Source organism: Heteronotia binoei, chromosome 21, assembly GCF_032191835.1.
Source record: "Heteronotia binoei isolate CCM8104 ecotype False Entrance Well chromosome 21, APGP_CSIRO_Hbin_v1, whole genome shotgun sequence".
In the NCBI taxonomy this organism is placed as follows: Eukaryota; Metazoa; Chordata; class Lepidosauria; order Squamata; family Gekkonidae; genus Heteronotia; species Heteronotia binoei.
In genome coordinates this window covers 180096238-180114902 of record NC_083243.1, presented here as the reverse complement: position 1 = coordinate 180114902, position 18665 = coordinate 180096238, and the positions used below count along the sequence as shown (strand labels likewise).

Sequence of the window (18665 nt, the reverse complement as noted above, 5' to 3'; positions counted from 1 at the left end):
AAGGGACGGCACACCTTTTCAATTCCTTCCTTCCATAGGAAATAATGAAGGATAGGGGCACCTTCTTTTGGGGCTCATAGAATTGGACCCCCTGGTCCAATCTTTTTGAAACTTGGGGGATATTTTGGGGAGAGGCACTAGATGCTATACTGAAAATCTGGTGCCTCTACCTCAAAAAACAGCCCCCCCGGAGCCCCAGATACCCGCGGATCAATTCTCCATGATTTTCTATGGGAATAAATCTCCATAGGGAATAACAGAGTTCCCAGCAGACATTTCCCTCCCCTCCCCCCGCTTTCTGACGACCCTGAAGTGGGGGGAGAGCCTCCAAACCGGGGGATCCCCTGCCCCCACCTGGGGATTGGCATCCCTAGTTGTTTCACATCAACACCAGCATGTGAAACTGAGGGGTAGTCAGTGGCTCGTACCCTGCCTGCCCTAAAGGGTGGTGAGTTCTCCTGTTCTTCCCCTTCCCACCGCAAATCCCTGTGCCAATCGTGAGGGCATGCTGATGCCCATGAACAAAATGTCAGGGTTCTGCTGCAAGAGGCAGGAAAGCCCAGGTCTGGGAGTTACCACTCTGCTCATGGATCATAAGCCTTTCTCCTGAGCAAGACTATACCGCTAAAAATATTTGTTTAAAAACACCACTCAAGTCCCAGCTGGCTCTTCGTTTCTCACGGCTCTCAACAGAAAAGGGACCAAACGTATGCTTCTCCGCCTCTCAAATATATGGCAGGGTTTCAACGAAACAAAACACCCAGCCTCCCAACATCTCCATTGTGTATGAACCCATCGATTGCCTTGTAAATTCAAATCGGTGTATGTAATACAAGAAAACCTCATTGCCCCTGCAGTTGCTAAGTCCTTGCCAGTATCTGCATGATCCATAGCAGAAATAAACCAAGAGCGGTGAAACCACGGCAATAATCCAGTCTGGGGAGCTGCATATTCAATACCACATCCCTCTCACCTCCGAGGTTTTACATAACAATAGGGAGGGACAGTGGCAGTGCATTAAAATAAGTGTTTGCTTATTCGTAGGGGAACCAGAATAATGCCCCCCCCACTTCATCCCACTTTGATTCTTATGACCAGGGGTCCTCAAACTTCTTAAATAAGGGGCCAGTTCACTGTCCCTCAGACTGTTGGAAGGCCGGACTGCCGTTACTGTGCAAGGCCGCGGGCCGTCAGTTCTCCGTCTTCTGCATCTCTCTCCCTTCCCCACACCACACACCCCGGCCTGGGAACTCACCTCACCTCGGTATCACCTCACACTCTGTCTCAGCCGCCTCAGCCCAGTGCCCGAAGTGCACGTTGCTAACGCGAGTTTAGGTCGAACGTCACTTCCGGTCTGATTTTGCCATAACCCGGCGGGCTGCATAAACGTCCTCAGCGGGCCGCATCTGGCCCGCGGGCCGTAGGTTGAGGACCCCTGCTTATGACTAATATGGGGGAACGGATGACTCATTTGTGCTAAAGTTTCAGTGCTTCTCAGGACTGAGGCCGCAGAGGCAACGGACGGCATGGGAGCAAGGCTGTTGCCCTGCAGTTCATGGGATTCGATTCTTAACGAATGAATGTAGGAGGAGGAGGAGATTGTAATCCATGTTAAGGGCAGTGGCTTTTGGGGGAATATGGTGGCCTGGTATAGCTGCCTTCCAGCCTATGCCTCCCAAGAAGAAAAGCAAGTGGCATTGCAATGGAAGGGGTACCTGATTGACAAGGCAGTTTCTTTATCCTTCGTATGTGCTGCAGTCCACTATTGCGATATAGAGGGACCAAGAGGGACAAGCTGTCAGGGTTCCATCTAGCAGGCAGTGAGCTGTATTTACAATCTTTGGTGTACGTCTGGACTGGGAGGTGGCGGAGACACAGATTCTCTCATTCAGCTTGGCAGCAGCGTGATCACCCTTGGTTATTTAGAGGGGTGGGTGGTGATAGTGAATGAAGGATTGAACAGCCAAGAGAAGAAGAAGAAGAAGAAGAAGATATTGGATTTGTATCCCGCCCTCCACTCCGAAGAGTCTCAGAGCAGCTCACAATCTCCTTTCCCTTCCTCCCCCACAACAGACACCCTGTGAGGTGGGTGGGGCTGGTGAGGGCTCTCCCAGCAGCTGCCCTTTCAAGGACAACCTCTGCCAGAGCTATGGCTGACCCAAGGCCATTCCAGCAGGTGCAAGTGGAGGAGTGGGGAATCAAACCCGGTTCTCCCCGATAAGAGTCCGCACACTTCACCACTACACCAAACTGGCTCTCTTCCTCCCCCACAACAGACACCCAGTGAGGTGGGTGGGGCTGAGAGGGCTCTCACAGCAGCTGCCCTTTCAAGGACGACCTCTGCCAGAGCTATGGCTGACCCAAGGCCATGCCAGCAGGTGCAAGTGGAGGAGTGGGGAATCAAACCCAGTTCTCCCAGATAAGAGTCCGCACACTTCACCACTACACCAAACTGGTCCGCCCCCCCCCCTCCCGCCCCATTAAGCTCTTTGCACTGCTTGCTTGTGGCAAGATTGCTAGTAAACAGGAAAGGTGCTAATTCTCAGCTCTTCAGCTGCAAAGATGAGAAGCCAATCCCTCCCTAGCCAACCAATCATGCAAGCAACTGAGAGGCACGTGAAGTCAACAAAAAAAAAACCTAAGATCTCTTGGAATTAAACAAAACAAAACAAATGCATTGAAAATTCATGTAAAATCCAGCGCTAGGGCTAGGCCAAGGTGCCTGCCGTTGAGTGGCGACATGTCCATCTAGTTCACATGTGCTCCTCGGTCCTCTTGCTCATGCCCAGTGTAGAAGAGGTGGCATTCAGGATCTCCTCGGATGGTGGGGGCCCCCTGGATTTTTTTCCCAGTGTTGGGGTTAACACACCAGCATTCTCCTCGCTGGCCATTCACCGACATCTTGCACTAAACAGGGGAAGGAGAGAATGAAGAAGAAAATGCTCGTTAGCTAAGAGCAAACTTTATACACCACTAGGCAGCGAGCTCCGTTTAGGCTGCTCCTTACTTCGCGAAGCCAACGGGGCACAGACTCGGCAGAGAAACCGCAAAGTAGTCCAAGGGGAGTACGACCATTTCTCCCATATTTCCAGTATTTTTTTTAATACCAGCACGCTGCTTACAGAGGAAGTGAAATTTCCCCCTCTGCACTGTTTCATATAGGGCGTTTTCGCACTGACCTTACTCGGAAGCGACGTCCCCCTTCGCCGCGCGATTTCGCGCTAATTGCTCCGCAGAACCCGGAAGAGCCGCAAAGTCCCGCGGCTTTTGCGTCGCAAATGTAAACTGGCCAAAAACCCAGTTTACATTTGCGACGCAAAAGCCGCAGGACTTTGCGGCTCTTCCGGGTTCTGTGGAGCAATTGGTGCGAAATCCGCGCAGACGCTGCGCAGTGAAGAGGGACGTCGCTCCCGAGTAAGGTCAGTGAGAAAACGCTCATAGTCTCCCGCCCTACACAGCAGTCATCCCTGCATAGGGGGGAAACGGTTTATTGCGCCTCTTGAGAAGCATAGCGTATGTCAATTTTAACACAAGGACAAGAGTTATCAGATGCTCTGCCTGCAAAGCATGCTGTCGTATATAAAGCTCAGGGCTCAAATGCTGCGCTTTGGCAGGTAAGCAATCCCAGCTTTAAATCCGCCCCAAGAGGCTCACCTGAGGACCTCGGATCAGTCACTTTTACCCTAACCTGCTTTGCAGAGCTGTTCTGAGGACTATTCTATAGCCCCCCCCCCCCCCCAAGCTCCTTTGAGGAATGACAAAGGTGACTGATACAGAACGTTACACTTGTATAAATCGATGGTGCGGTCTCATTTGGAGTACTGTGTGCAGTTCTGGTCGCCGCACCTCAAAAAGGATATTATAGCTTTAGAGAAGGTGCAGAGAAGGGCAACTAGAATGATTAAAGGGCTGGAGCACTTTCCCTATGAAGAAAGGTTGAAACGCTTGGGACTCTTTAGCTTGGAGAAACGTCGACTGCGGGGTGACATGATAGAGGTTTACAAGATAATGCATGGGATGGAGAAAGTAGAGAAAGAAGTACTTTTCTCCCTTTCTCACAATACAAGAACTCGTGGGCATTCGATGAAATTGCTGAGCAGACAGGTTAAAATGGATAAAAGGAAGTACTTCTTCACCCAAAGGGTGATTAACATGTGGAATTCACTGCCACAGGAAGTGGTGGCGGCCACAAGTATAGCCACCTTCAAGAGGGGTTTAGATAAAAATATGGAGCACAGGTCCATCAGTGGCTATTAGCCACAGTGTATGTGTGTATATAACATTTTTTGCCACTGTGTGACACAGAGTGTTGGACTTGATGGGCCGTTGGCCTGATCCAACATGGCTTCTCTTATGTTCTTATGTTGTGGATTGTCACTGCAACATCACTTCACATGAAAGTATACTACTCGCCACCTAGGAACCTGCACCGTACTTAGCTAGGGAACTCGTTCTATAGGGTAGAGGCTTTCAGCCAGCCCTGGGGGAAGAATGCAAAAGGAGTTCAAGAGACATGCAACAACCACTGCATAGCAACAGGCCCACACATGAGCCCTGCTTCTTTCCCCTTTGCTGCTTCTGCAACGAACAACAGAGCTCACCTGGGGCAGAAGCTGCTCTCTCCCAAGTTCAGGCAGGGCTCAGCAGAAGTCACATTTAAACCAGTTCTTATTTACTTAATACGTTTTCATCCTGCCATTACTCTGAGGAGTTCAAGGTAGCACTCCTCAATCCTCCTTTCCCATTTTATCCTCACAACAACCCTATGAGGTAGGTTAGGTTGACAGCACGGGAGCGGCTTAGGGTCACTCAGCAAGTTTCCATGGCAAAGCAGGGTTCTGAACCTGGGTCTCTAGTCCAAACTTTAACTGCTACACCAAGCTGGATCTCCTAAATAGTAATCGGAACAGAGTTTCCTGCTGGCGTACAGAGAGGCAAAGGGATTTTTTTTTTTTTAAAAAAAAGTGGGTATGGAAAGAAACTAAAAGGGCTGACCCTCCACACGCATTTAAGTATGCTCACATCTGACAAAAGGAGCTCATACCCCCCAAAATCTTGTCGGTCTCTAAGATGCTGCCCGGTCTTGGAAGCTAATCTGGGGTTGGCCCTGGTCAGTATTTGGAATGGGAGACTTCCAAGGAGTACGAAGGTCACAATGTGGAGGCAAGCAATGGCAAGCCACCTCCGAACAGCTCTCGAAAACCCTACAAGGTTCTCACAAGTCAGCTGTGACTTTGCAGCACTTTCCACTACCGCGCTAAGGCGCGACTGGACTCAAAATCTAGCTGTAGTACGCTCCAATGCATGATCATTCTTCCCACTCACTGCCATGGATCTGGTGTGGAGCTGAAGGGAAAATAAACTCCCAAGGCATGACCGGATGTGTACTTGTATCATTAAGTTTAAAAACAAATTCAGCAACAGACAGCTGTAGCGTTAACACGTAAGGCAGCACAACCGCACTGTCGGATAGGCTACCGACAATCCCCGTTTTGCAAAATGCAGGGACTGAATCTGAGAGTGACCGTGACTTGCCCAAGGCCTCCAGAGACATCACTAGTGAACAGGAGTTGCTGGACACAGAACTTAAGTCCAACGTCCTGATCTGGTCAGCCATCCTGGCATTTCAGCCAGTAAACTGGCGTCCAAAGGCAATGAAACGAAAAAAAGGCAATCAGCAACGTGCTGAGATGTGCACAACCGTTCAGTTGTGTGATTATGGCTGTCCTCCAATGCAGCCAGTCCCTAACGTTAGTGCAAGCAACCTAAACCACGGGTGCTGCTTCCCCCTTTGCAGCCGAGACTGGCCCTGAAGGGTTAGGGTTATACAGGCCCAAACTGTGTAAGCGCCTGCCTGCGGTTCTCAGCCGCTAGAAGAGCAAGACAAGGCAGTGAACGGATCAGACTTTAACAGACCCAGCTAGCTCCCTTTAGGGAATCAACTCATGCCAAGTAGGATTAGCCACAGCTGTAGGGTGTGAGCATGTCAAGATAATTACAACCTGGTGTGGAGGGAGGAGAAATTGGGATGGTCTCTTTCATCCCCAAGAGGGGTAAAATCAAAGCAGTCTCACCTTACCTGTACGATCATAACCAGCCTGACAAGCAGGCTACCTGTGAATTATGTTCGCTTGCCTTTAGAAAGGGGAGATGTACAGCTCTGCTCCCAAGAAAAATCTTAAAGAGAATGGTAAATACTCCTCCTGGTGTGGAGCTGAAGGGAAAATAAACTCCCAATTCCATGATCAGCATCCCAACTTCCTAAAAGGTGCTCAGGCCTTCTTGCTTGCAGGACAGAGGCGCGGATGACCAGCTAAACTCCGTTATCCTTCAGAGGCTGATTACAATCCAGACCCATACTGGTGAGGAGTAGGTTTCCTTTGAAGGGGAGGGGGAGACCTACTCAATCATGAAAGTGATTTTGGACCAGACGTTCGCTCGACCTTACAGAGTCACACGGATCGAACGGAAGATAAGAGAATCATATGTACCATATTGAGCCTCTCTAGAAGAAGCGGCAGATACATACGCAAGTGCAGTCAAGTTGCAATCCACTTATAGTGGCTCCAGCACAAAGCTTTCAAGGCATGTGAAAAGCAGAGGTGGCTTGCCATTGCCTTCCTCTGCAGAGCCTTGCTTAGTGGTTGCCCATCCAAGTATCACCTTTGCTCAGCTTCTGAGATCTGACAAGATCAAGCTATACCATGTTGCCTTCCCTCCCAACAGCAGGAAATACAGCAATAATAGGTCTTGCATTATAGGGTCTTGGGGAGAACGACCCTTGGCACTTACCGTGAGGGGTCCTTCTCCTAGGAGGTCAGGAGGACATCTTGGGTGTTTTCCCACCGTCCAATCAGGGAGGCAGGATTCAAAAAACTTCTTCCTCTTCCTGTTGGCTGTGGGAACCACCCCTCAGTTCGGGTGACTCCGAGCAGCAGTATGTATATAATTGATCTAGAAAAACAAGAAACTTCTAACATACATAACTAACCGTCTGCCGACGGCCTCAGCCTCAGGTCTAATAGACTGGCTAGAAGAGGCAGGTCCTAAGCAGACAGAGAAATGAGAAACAAGAAACAGGCCAAACGGGCAACAGACAGTGGAGTGAGAGGCTTAGGTTGACGAAGACAGAAGACATAGAGTATAGGTTGCCCGAGGTAGGGCGATAGACGGGAGGGCAAGATGTCCTCCTGACCTCCTAGGAGAAGGACCCCTCACGGTAAGTGCCAAGGGTCTTTCTCCCTAGGAGGCGGAGGACATCTTGGGTGCTCCTAGAGCAGTAGGTCAATTAGGGTGGGGTCGCCCTACTCAGGTAGGACATGTTGCAGGATTCGTCTACCAAAGGCCGCGTCCGCCGATGCGTAGGTATTCAGTTTGTAGTGTCGCACGAAAGTGGAGATAGAGGACCACGTAGCCGCCTTACACACCTCCTCAACTGAGGCGTTCCTGTTGAAGGCTGCGTTGGTGGCTGCGCTTCTGGTCGAGTGTGCCGTGATTCCTGGTGGAATCTCGAGACGTAATGTCTTGTATGCCTCTGTTATACACTGTTTGATGGCGTAACTAATGGCAGACTTGGACATCTTCAGGCCCAATCTGGGTGCCGTCACGTTGATGAACAAGGAGTCCGTCTTACGTAGAGGTTCTGTTCTGATCAGGTAGATCTTGATTGCCCTGCGTACGTCCAGCGTGTGCCACGTGCGTTCCTTCGGGTGCTTGGGATCCGGGCAGAAGGAAGGTAAGTTGATTTCTTGACTTTGGTGGAATTTAGATGAGACCTTAGGTTGGAAGGTAGGGTCCGGGTAGAGGACCACTTTGTCCTTGTGGAATACGCATAGCTCCTTTTTTGCCGACAGGGCTCCGATTTCGGAAACCCTTCTGGCTGAAGTTATTGCCACCAGGAAGATCGTCTTCATGCGCATCATCCTAAGGGGCACAGACATGAGTGGCTCGAAGGGCGGACCTGTTAGGGCTGACAGCACCGGGTTCAGTCTCCAGGTCGGAAAACGGTGAGATTGAGGCGGCGAGCTCAAGGAGGCCCCTCTAAGGAACCGTCGGATGTGAGGGTGGGACGGCAGGCTCGTGCCCTCCACCTGTTGCAGCACTGAGGACAGAGCTGCGATCTGTCGCCTGAGGGTGGCTGGCCTCAGGCCTGACTGCAAACCGTCCTGAAGGAATTGGAGAACCTTAGGGACAGAAGGACGTAAGGGGTCCACCTTCTTCCTCCGGCACCACCTGTGGAAGGCCTTCCAAGACATGTTATAGATCCGCGTGGTGGATTCTTTTCTAGAAGCTAGTATGGTGCTAGTCACCTCACTAGTATACCCTAGATCTAATAGCGATCTCCTCTCAACCTCCACGCGGTCAATCTCAGCCATTCTGGATGAGGGTGCCACACAGGCCCCTGCAGCAGCATGTCTGGCCAGGTCGGTAAATGGAGTGGTTCCTCCATGGACATCTGTTGGATTGAAGAAAACCATGGACGCCGAGGCCACCAGGGTGCAACCAAGATGACCTCGGCCCCCAGTGTCCTGATCTTTCTGAGTAACCTCGGAATGACTGGAATTGGAGGGAAGGCATACAGCAGATCTTGAGGCCACGGGGATGTTAGCGCGTCTGTGGCCTCCGCCTGACTGTGGAAGTACCTTGTGAAGAATCGGGGAAGTTGGTGGTTTTGATGAGATGCGAATAGGTCCAGTGCTGGAGATCCAAAATGCTCCGCTATCTTCAGGAACAGAGACTTGTTGAGAGACCACTCTCCCGCCTGGATGGGGTGACCTCCCTCCGCTCTGGGTTCGAGCGAAGGGGGGAGATGATGAAGCGATCTGGGGGGGTGCGCCTGAACTCTATCGGGTAGCCCCGAGATACAATTTCTAGAGTCCAAGAGTCCGCCTGCGACTCCGCCCAGGCCTGATGGAAGTGTAGCAGGCGGCCCCCTACTGGGATGCGCTCCCAGTCATGCTTTATTGGGCTTGGAGCCCCTCTCAAACTTGTCCGATCTCTCGGGCTGGTTTCTGTGGAATCTGGGGTTGGAGAAGCCCTTACGGAAATTCTGCTTGGGTTGACCCCAGGCTGCTTTTCTAAACTCTTGCTTGGGCTTTGGGGCGCTGGAGGAGGTCCGAAAGGAACTAGGTCCAAAACCTCGTCTGTCTGGACGTCTGAGGAACTTGGGCATAGCTTTCTTTTTGTCCCGTGTCTCCACGAGGATCTTTTCCAGGGCGTCTCCGAATAGCTTCTCTCCTTGGAAAGGGTAGGCTGACACGATTGATTTTGAGTGTATGTCGGCCGGCCAGGCCCTAAGCCACAGGCCCCTTCTTGTCACGGCGTTGGACGCCATAGCTCTGGCAGAGAAGGTAAGGGCGTCCAGGGAAGCATCTGCTGAGAATTCAGCTGCCCGCAGGAGTCTGCTGGTGCCCTCAAGGATCTTTTTATCTGCGTCTGGTAGAAGCTGTGAAAGACGCCTTATCCACACTATGGCTGCTCTAGATACTATGGAGTTAGCAGCAGCAGCCTTAATGGCAAAGGCCGTAGCCTCGTGTGTCTTCTTCACGGCCAGGTCAATTTTTCTGTCCCAGCTGTCCCGAACGGACCCCTGGCCGTCCTCTGCTAGCAACCCATGGGACTGTAAAGCTGCCACCGGCGCATCTACCAGGGGTACCTGTAGCATATCATTGGCAAAGGTGGGCAGCTCATACAACTTCCTGACAGAGTTGGGAACCTGCCTGCTGGCACTTGGCTTGGCCCACTCTGCTTTCAGTTGGCGCTCGAAAAATACTGGGAAGGGGAAGGCCCTGTCAGGAGAACGATACTTTGGAAAAAACTCTGAGTTCCCCTCGGACTTGTTCTTGGGGTTGGTCAGAGAACTGGGAGCCTCCTGTTCCTCAGGGGCCGCCTGGAGGTCCAGGGCAGCTAACACCTTGGCCAGAAGAGGCTGGAATTCTTCCGCCCTGAAGAAACGTGAGGAGGGTTCTGGCACAGACGCACCTTCTATCTCCTCATCAGAAAGAAATTCGCCCTCCTCCCGTTCTCCCTCTTCTGACTCCTCCGACTGATCCCCATACTGGGATCTCTCACCTTCCAGAGGATCATTGACTAAATAACCCCTGGTGGCCCTAGGGTAGTGGTCTTGGACCCTGGGCCTCTTAGGCGATGGAGATCTGGAGGGGGGACGTGGGCTAGAGGGCCTTCGTCTCCTATGGGTGGCTGCTTCCACTGCAGCACCCACTGTCTGTCTTATCGACTCTAAAAAATCAGCAAATAAAGAGGGTCCCATAGTGGGTACGTTACCCAAGCCCGCCCGGGGCTGGCTGGTCTGTGCAGCTTCCTGGTGTGCCTGGGCCTCGTGGAGATCGAAGTCTCCCGCCTGGAGGGTGGCATCCACCGGTCCCCGTCTCTGCAGACTGCCCAGCTGCTGGTCGCCGTCCTTATGCGCCTTCCTGCGCTTCTCGGAATGGCCATCGGGGCCAGATCGGCATTCTGAGGAGGAGGCCTCCTCCGCTGCCGACGACGACCAGCGCCGCCTGCGCTCGTTCTCCCGCTCCTCTTCTGCCCCTACAGGGCACGTTGCCGGCAGCCGTGGCAAGCCCCGCGGTCATGCCGGCTCCGGAAGGCGGCCTTTCGGCCCCGCGCAGAGCGCTGGGGGCCGAGTCGTCTATCAAGAAGGCGTCCCTCGCTCTGCGCACCATCAGCTGACCTCTCTCTCTTCGCGCCGCGGCTTGAAAGTACACAGCTCGGGCCGCCGGCGCGCCGCTCCTCTTCGTTGAGGGGAAGAAGGTGGAAGAGGGAGGGAGGCTTAGAGGAGGGATCAGAGGCAGCAAGTTGGTTAAGAAAACAATCAGGTAAGGCAAAGGACAAGGTGAGGAAGAAATCTACTAGGCTAGAGAGAGAAAAGGTAAAAAGGTAAGCAGGAAAGGATAGGAACCTATCCTAGCACATGCTCTCCCTGTCGAGGCAGGAAAAGAACTGAGGGGTGGTTCCCACAGCCAACAGGAAGAGGAAGAAGTTTTTTGAATCCTGCCTCCCTGATTGGACGGTGGGAAAACACCCAAGATGTCCTCCGCCTCCTAGGGAGAACTTCAGTTATCTCTATAAGACAGTCCTCTTCCGGCAGGCCTATGATATTAGCTGACAATGTAAAACATCTTGGATGGAACAAAATGTATCTATAGGCCGCCGGCTTTATTTTATTCTATCTTGTTTCTTACTAATTCATGGTTTAATTGTATTTTTAAATGTTTTAAACTGAAGTTGTTTTAATTATTATGTTGTAAGCCGCCCTGAGACACTTAGGTGAGAAGGGCGGGGTATAAATCTTAATATAAATAAAAATAAATAAATAAATAAATAAATACTGAAGGACTGGGGATTGCCTGGCAATAAGGATACAAATAATTGGCTAGGCTCAACTTCCAAGGCACAGCATCCAAGTTAATGGAGATGGTGCAAGTCATGTTGGAAGGATTTTGATTGAAGCTGATCTAAAGAATCAGGCTGTTTTTAAAGAAGAAAAAAACCAATTCCCAACCAAGACATGGACTCCCCACATCACATATGATTTCAGCAAATTTCTTTAGAGGGCAACAAGACCCTGGCTCTAAAATTCCTCTGTACTTCAATTAACGCCAAAGGAGTTTGACAGCTCTCTTCTGAAGGAAAGAGTAATAAGAGAAGCATATCTTTTTAGTAAATATTCAATATAATTTCTTCAAATTTTCATGGACCAGTTTTCATGGCTCACTGGAGAAGCCACCAATGTGTCAAGGTCTACCTGACACAAAGTCCTGAAAGTGCAATAAAGCGGACGTACAATAGTACCTTAAAGACTAAAAGCGATTATTTCGACATGAGCTTGCGTGAATCAGAGCGACCTTCTCCAGAGGTGAGCTCCAATACGCGAAACCTTGTGCTGAAATAAATGTTGTTAGTCTTTCAAGCGCCGCTGGACTTCTGTGTTGTTTTGCTACAACAGACTAACAACTACCCCTCAGAAAATTCAACATCTGTCACCTAAAAGGAAAACTACTATCCTTAAGAACATAAGAGAAGCCATGTTGGATCAGGCCAATGGCCCATCCAGTCCAACACTCTGTGTCACAGAAGAACATAAGAGAAGCCATGTTGGATCAGGCCAATGGCCCATCCAGTCCAACACTCTGTGAAAAAAGAAGAACATAAGAGAAGCCATGTTGGATCAGGCCAATGGCCCATCCAGTCCAACACTCTGTGTCACAGAAGAACATAAGAGAAGCCATGTTGGATCAGGCCAATGGCCCATCCAGTCCAACACTCTGTGTCACATAAGAGAAGCCATGTTGGATCAGGCCAATGGCCCATCCAGTCCAACACTCTGTGTCACAGAAGAACATAAGAGAAGCCATGTTGGATCAGGCCAATGGCCCATCCAGTCCAACACTCTGTGTCACATAAGAGAAGCCATGTTGGATCAGGCAAGTGGCCCATCCAGTCCAACACTCTGTGTCACATAAGAACATAAAAGAAGCCATGTTGGATCAGGCCAATGGCCCATCCAGTCCAACACTCTGTGTCACACAGTGGCCAATAATTTATATATATATATATACACATACATATATATACACACTGTGGCTAATAGCCACTGATGGACCTCTGCTCCATATTTTTATCTAAACCCCTCTTGAAGGTGGCCATGCTTGTGGCCGCCACCACCTCCTGTGGCAGCGAATTCCACATGTTAATCACCCTTTGGGTGAAGAAGTACTTCCTTTTATCCGTTTTAACCTGGCTGCTCAGCAATTTCATCGAATGCCCACGAGTTCTTGTATTGTGAGAAAGGGAGTAAATCCTTCCCTGTGCCTTGCTAAATGCTTGCATAAATTCAGCATGATCCATCCACCTGAACATGCAAGAAACTGTGACTGATTTTTTAAAAAAGGTAGAGCGATAGGACAGAGCTAGAACTTGTACAGACATTCATTCCATGCTTCAGGTGGAGCCCTGTAGTGCACTGCTAGGAGTCTAAGAAGGGTTTTGGAGTAAAGCAGTAAATGTTCCCTAAGGAAACAAGCAGTGGGCTGGTGGAGAGAAGCCTACTCTTTAAGAATGATTTCTTTAAGAATTATCTGGCTAGATGTAATCTAATGGATCTGTCTTTAGCCTGACACTCTAAAGAATTTCCTAGATTTCCCAAGCCCTGCTACAAATTCTTGTGTTGATCCTGGTGGAGTAACTAGATGAACCCCTCTGTATACCAAGCCCAGAGCTCCTGACCCCTAAACAGTAGCCCTTAAGTACTCTCTTCACTTGCCTGTTTGAGATTGTAAAGGCCTTGTTTGTCGCAGTTTGGGATATTCAAGGAATAGAGGTGCTCCAAAGGGCCACGCTCATCCGGTAGTCGCATGGTTGAGATGCGTTCCAAAACCTGATCCAATTCCTGCTGGCAGGGAGTCTGCAAAAGGCCAAGAAAGCAGAATGTGAAATCAGACATGAGGATTTCAGTCAAAGGAATGGCGAGGACAACTGTGGCCCTGTTCACGCAGCGTGTCGAGTCCGTGTTAAACGGACCCGATTCTGTTCCGAATATCTTTGTTCCGGATATTATCGATCGGGCTGCCCTACTGCAATTCGAATCACTCCGCAGCGAAACCGTCTTCTGCCGTCCACACGACAGCACCACGCCGTTCTTCCCCCCCCTCCACCATTATGCGCATGTGCACATGTGTGCACTATGTACATGTGCATAGGTTAAAACATTATGTGGTGATGCGCATATCGCTAAGTAGTAAAAAAAAAATGGCAACCGTAAACCGGATGTCTGAGGCTGCTTTTGCTCTGGGACAGCCTTCAGACATCCGGAAGTTGGTTAATATCGCAGCAGAACTATCCAGACGGAGAAAACTACGAGAACTCAAAAAACACCACAATGGAGCAGGTAACAAAATAATCTGGTTCTGAGAAGGATTGGCGGGGTCAGAATCCCAAGGGAGGATTTTAAAAAGGAATCACAAAAGGGGAGAATGCAGAAGCAGTGGCCGGGAGGGAGGAGCAAGGGTGGGGAGAGAGACGAGGCAAGCAAGGGCAAGCATGAGGAGTTTGGATGGAGGGACGGTGGCTCAGTGGTAGAGCATCTGCTTGGTAAGCAGAAGGCCCCAGGTTCAATCCCCGGCATCTCCAACTAAAAAGGGTCCAGGCAAATAGGCGTGAAAAACCTCATCTTGAGACCCTGGAGAGCTGCTGCCAGTCTGAGTAGACAAGACTGACTTTGATGGACCGAGGGTCTGATTCAGTATAAGGCAGCTTCATATGTTCATAGAAGTGTTAGAAACAACACAGAACCCTAACAATTCTAGTGAATTTGTCTGTCAGCTACAAATGGAACATCCCATGGCAATGAGTTTATCAGGTCAGCCAAGGACTCCTTTTTTTGTTTATTGTTTCAAAAAGTGATGCCTCAGATCAGCGGTCCCCAATCCCCGGGCTGTGGACCAGTCCCCGGGCCTGTTAGCAACCGGGCCACGCAGCCTCTCTGCCCCCCTCCATGGCACCGTGTAGCCTCGCCACCCCCCCCCCAACGCCGCCTCCTCCCCCTCCCTGTTTCAACAGTTTTAAGGCCTGGGGAAGGGTGGTGAAGCGCCTCCTGAGCTCTTTAAAGGCCGACACCCCAGCAGCAGTGGTGAGCGACCTGCTGAAAAAGCAGCAGTGCCCTCGCCTCCTCCCGACTGCCTTCCCATGCCCAGGATGATCGGCAGGGGAGGGTCAGCCTTTAAAGAGCTCGGAAGGCACTTCACTGCCCCTTCCAAGGCTTTAAAATCGTGAAAACGGAGGGAGGAGGAGGCGCTGCAGGGGGGGAGGCCAAATTTGGTGCCCCCACCCTGCCTGCCCTGGTGCCAAAAAGGTTGGGGGCCACTGCCTTAGATTACCCAGAGGACTTCCATACGTAGAATTCCACTCACAACATGCAATTCTCTTCCCCCTACCTGCAATGCACCTGAAATACCCCCTGGAGATTCCCTGTCCACCAGGAACAGGATTTGGGGAGCATTTCAGGATGCCATAGGAGGTAGAAGGCAAGAAAGTTCCAAGCTGTTAAGTAGAAGTTCTCCACCCAATTGAAAAACTCAAGAGGCCTAAGCCAGTATGTTAATGTCATCGGCTGCTAGTCACTTTTTGAAAGCGCATCTTCTTTTATAGATTTGATCATATTCCTTTTGCCCATAGTCTCTTTTAGCTTCTAAAAGGCAGCAAATCTTTTTATCTTGTACCTTCTCTATGCTACCTTATTTATTCAACTTTTTTTTTTTTGAAAACTCCCAGAACTGTGCATATCAAGGCAAGTCTTAATTTATATGGGGATCTTGAGGTGGACATGATGCAAAAAACCTTTGTTATTTGGCTTGCCTTTTAAAACACGCTGGACTTGTGCTTCTGCATGCCTTCCATAAAGTCGCCAACATTTTTTTTTTGCACCAGCAACCTACTTTAGAACATGAAGTGTAGGAGTATTTTTACGGTGAACCAATTTGCCCTGAATCCAATAAGTTTTCAACCATCACTTTGTGACTTACTTCTGCAATTCTTCACTTTATGCGTTGGATTTGGTAATCTCAAGTAGTTGTATTATCATCTACCAACTCCATCTAATATTTTTCCTTCATTATCACTACCACTATGTGGCGCTGCCAACCAAAGTTCGTTTCGTAGCTTTATTAGCAAATACACTTTATGACCATTAGAGGCCAAGTTAATAGTAACAAAGTTTCTTATCTCTTACTACTGTTCTTCACAAGCAGCCCACCATTGGTCTTTATTGTATTTGTTAAAAATATCCTTGAAATACCTTGCCTATTTCTTTTAGCTATAGTATAATTATAGCAATAAAATAATAATAGATGATTTTGAGTTAATCAGCCAATATAAATCTATTAATATAGTCTACTAAACACTGGTTGATGTAGTCTAATTAAGACTGTATGTGTGAGAGAAAATATTTTTGAATACTGAGATTATATTTCCACACTGTATCTTCTCATACTTGAAATACGTATATTTAATTGTTCTTGTGTGTAAATATCTAAGGTATCTAAAACCTTTTTTCTTGAATTTTTGTTTCCCCTTTCCCCTTTTTCCTTTCTGCACCCCTATTTCTTTTTGGGTAAATAGATAGACAGACAGACAGATATAGATACACACACACACATTTTATATATGTGTGTGTAGATATATATATCTACATATATATATGTGTGTGTGTGTGCAGGCGTGAGGGGACAGGACTAGCATAAGCTGGAGATCAAGAAATGCTGAGCACAATGAGAAGCTCTTTGACAAGTTTAGAGCATGTGTGTGCATAACCAGAACCAGAATTTTCAAAGCCAACAGGCCACGTGCACAAGAGTCTTGTGAAGCCCTCTGGTAATAGATCTAGCTCGCCTCACATTGGCACCTCTCCCTTTTATTTCTGTTCTTTTCATTTAATCGGTTTCCTCAGGGAATTCTCCAGGAGACAAGAATTTGAGCATCAAAGGTCCCAACAGATGAAAGAGAACCATGAGTTCAGCTGCATACAACGTCTTGTGAAGGACGTATCACAAAGAACCAGCACAAGTACTTGAAGGTTTCTCTCTCTCTCCACCGCAGATTGGCAGCTGCCTGTATAGGGCAATAAGCAAGTGTCCCTCGGTCAAATCTCTTGCCAACTCACCCTGAGAGTGGGTGGCCGTAGCTCAGGGTGGTGGTGGTGCTTGGTAGGCTTGCCCATCTGTTTTTGCTGCTCATTCACCCGCTCGCGTGCTAAGGCCACCTCCTTGTCATGTTTCACTTTTCGCCCACCACTTCCGGGGACCGCAATGGCAGCATTATCCACATGGTTCTCTGCAAGGGATGCTTCGGTATGGTCAACATCTACATGGACCAGGGGTGGGTAAAGAAAGGAAACAATGATTAGGTATGTTGATCAGAGAATGCTTTGCCTAGACACTTGAGAAGGAATGAAGGGCGGAAATCCCACTATAAGAACTGTGGCTCCAGTCAAACAATATACATAATAGGGTTGCCAAGTCCAATTCAAGAAATATCTGGGGACTTTGGGGGGTGGAGCCAGGAGACATTAGGGGTGGAGCCAAGATCAAGGCTGTGACAAGCATAATTGAACTCCAAAGGGAGTTCTGGCCATCACGTTTAAAGGGACAGCACACCTTTTAAATTCCTTCCTTCCTTAGGAAATAATGAAGGATAGGGGCACCTTCTTTTGGGGCTCGTAGAATTGGACCCCCTGGTCCAATCCTTTTGAAACTTGGGGGGTATTTTGGGGAGAGGCACTAGATGCTATACGGAAAATGTGGTGCCTCTACCCCAAAAAACAGCGCCCCCCCCCCAGAGCCCCAGATACCCGCAGATCAATTTTCCATGATTTTCTAAGGGAATAAATCTCCCTAGGGAATAACAGAGTTCCCAGCAGACATTTCCCTCCCCTCCCCCCGCTTTCTGACGACCCTGAAGCGGGGGGAGGGTCTCCAAACCGGGGGATCCCCTGCCCCCACCTGGGGATTGGCAACCCTAATAATAGCTCTGAAAGGATTTGAAAAAGAAATTCCACAGAGCAGCCAAGAGAAAGGGCTATTTGAGGGAAACTCAGAGCGGGATACTTGATAATTCCCTACTCCCAAATAAGTTGTAATTTTTGAACGTTTGGTTACAAATGGTGACATTATTTAATTCATTATTTTAAATCAAAACTTATACATGTCTGAACCACAGGAGACATTTTGGCCCAATACACAGAGCAGCATGTTCCACTGGTACCATGAAGAGAAACAAAATTATCCTTTAAAAAGGCAAAAGCGTCTGGCCTTTCAACGGCACACCACTCTCTGTTTATCCATTTTCTTGTTTTACCAGCAGTTCAGATAGAGTGGGCCAAGCTTATTCCTGATCTCTTGCTAGGTTTTAATGAGGCAAAAACTGGGCCTGACTACAAGGCCAACCGCAGCAAAAGGGAGGAGAGGGAAGCAAATAAGCTGTTCCAAAGGGCTCGACGATCCAAAGAGTCCCTGTTTAGCAGAGAAATTAAAACAACACTGGGGGAAAAAAAAAACAGAGAGAGAAAGCAGTCTGACAAGATCAAATCCATGAGCACCCCTCCCAATGCTATGCAACATATAAGCTTGATAACTTCCAAGAGATGAGCTCCCCTGGAGAAAATGGCCACTTGAGAAGGTGAATTCAGTGGCATTATACCCCCACTGAAGCCCCTCCCTTCCCCAAACCCCACCTCCTTCAGGCTCCACCCCCACAATCTCCAGATATTTCCCAGGCTGGAGATAGGGTTGCCAATCCCCAGGTGGGGGCAGGGGATCCCCCGGTTTGGAGACCTTCTCCCCGCTTCAGGGTCGTCAGAAAGCGGGGGGAGGGGAGGGAAATGTCTGCTGGGAACTCTGTTATTCCCTATGGAGATTTATTCCCATCGAAAATCATAGAGAATTGATCTGCGGGTATCTGGGGCTCTGGGGGGGGGCTGTTGTTTGGGGTAGAGGCACCAAATATTCCGCATAACATCCAGTGCCTCTCCCCAAAATACCCCCCAAGTTTCAAAACGATTGGACCAGGGAGTCCAATTCTATGAGCCCCAAAAGAAGGTGCCCCTATCCTTCATTATTTCCTATGGAAGGAAGGCATTGAAAAGGTGCGCCGTC

The 18665-nt window shown here is 49.3% G+C and overlaps 1 protein-coding gene across 1 annotated transcript in view; it reads right to left on the bottom strand.

The window, feature by feature from the left end:
• Positions 1-2673: 2673 nt before the first annotated feature.
• Positions 2674-18665, bottom strand: part of IGFBP2 (insulin like growth factor binding protein 2) — a 109457-nt gene continuing 93465 nt past the window's right edge. Inside the window, exons 2-4 of the mRNA XM_060262708.1 lie at positions 16676-16875; positions 13283-13423; positions 2674-2907 (exon numbers count right to left, since the gene is read on the bottom strand). Coding sequence (XP_060118691.1) covers positions 2749-2907; positions 13283-13423; positions 16676-16875 — 500 coding nt within the window. The 3' untranslated portion in view covers positions 2674-2748. The remainder of the gene's footprint in view (positions 2908-13282; positions 13424-16675; positions 16876-18665) is intronic.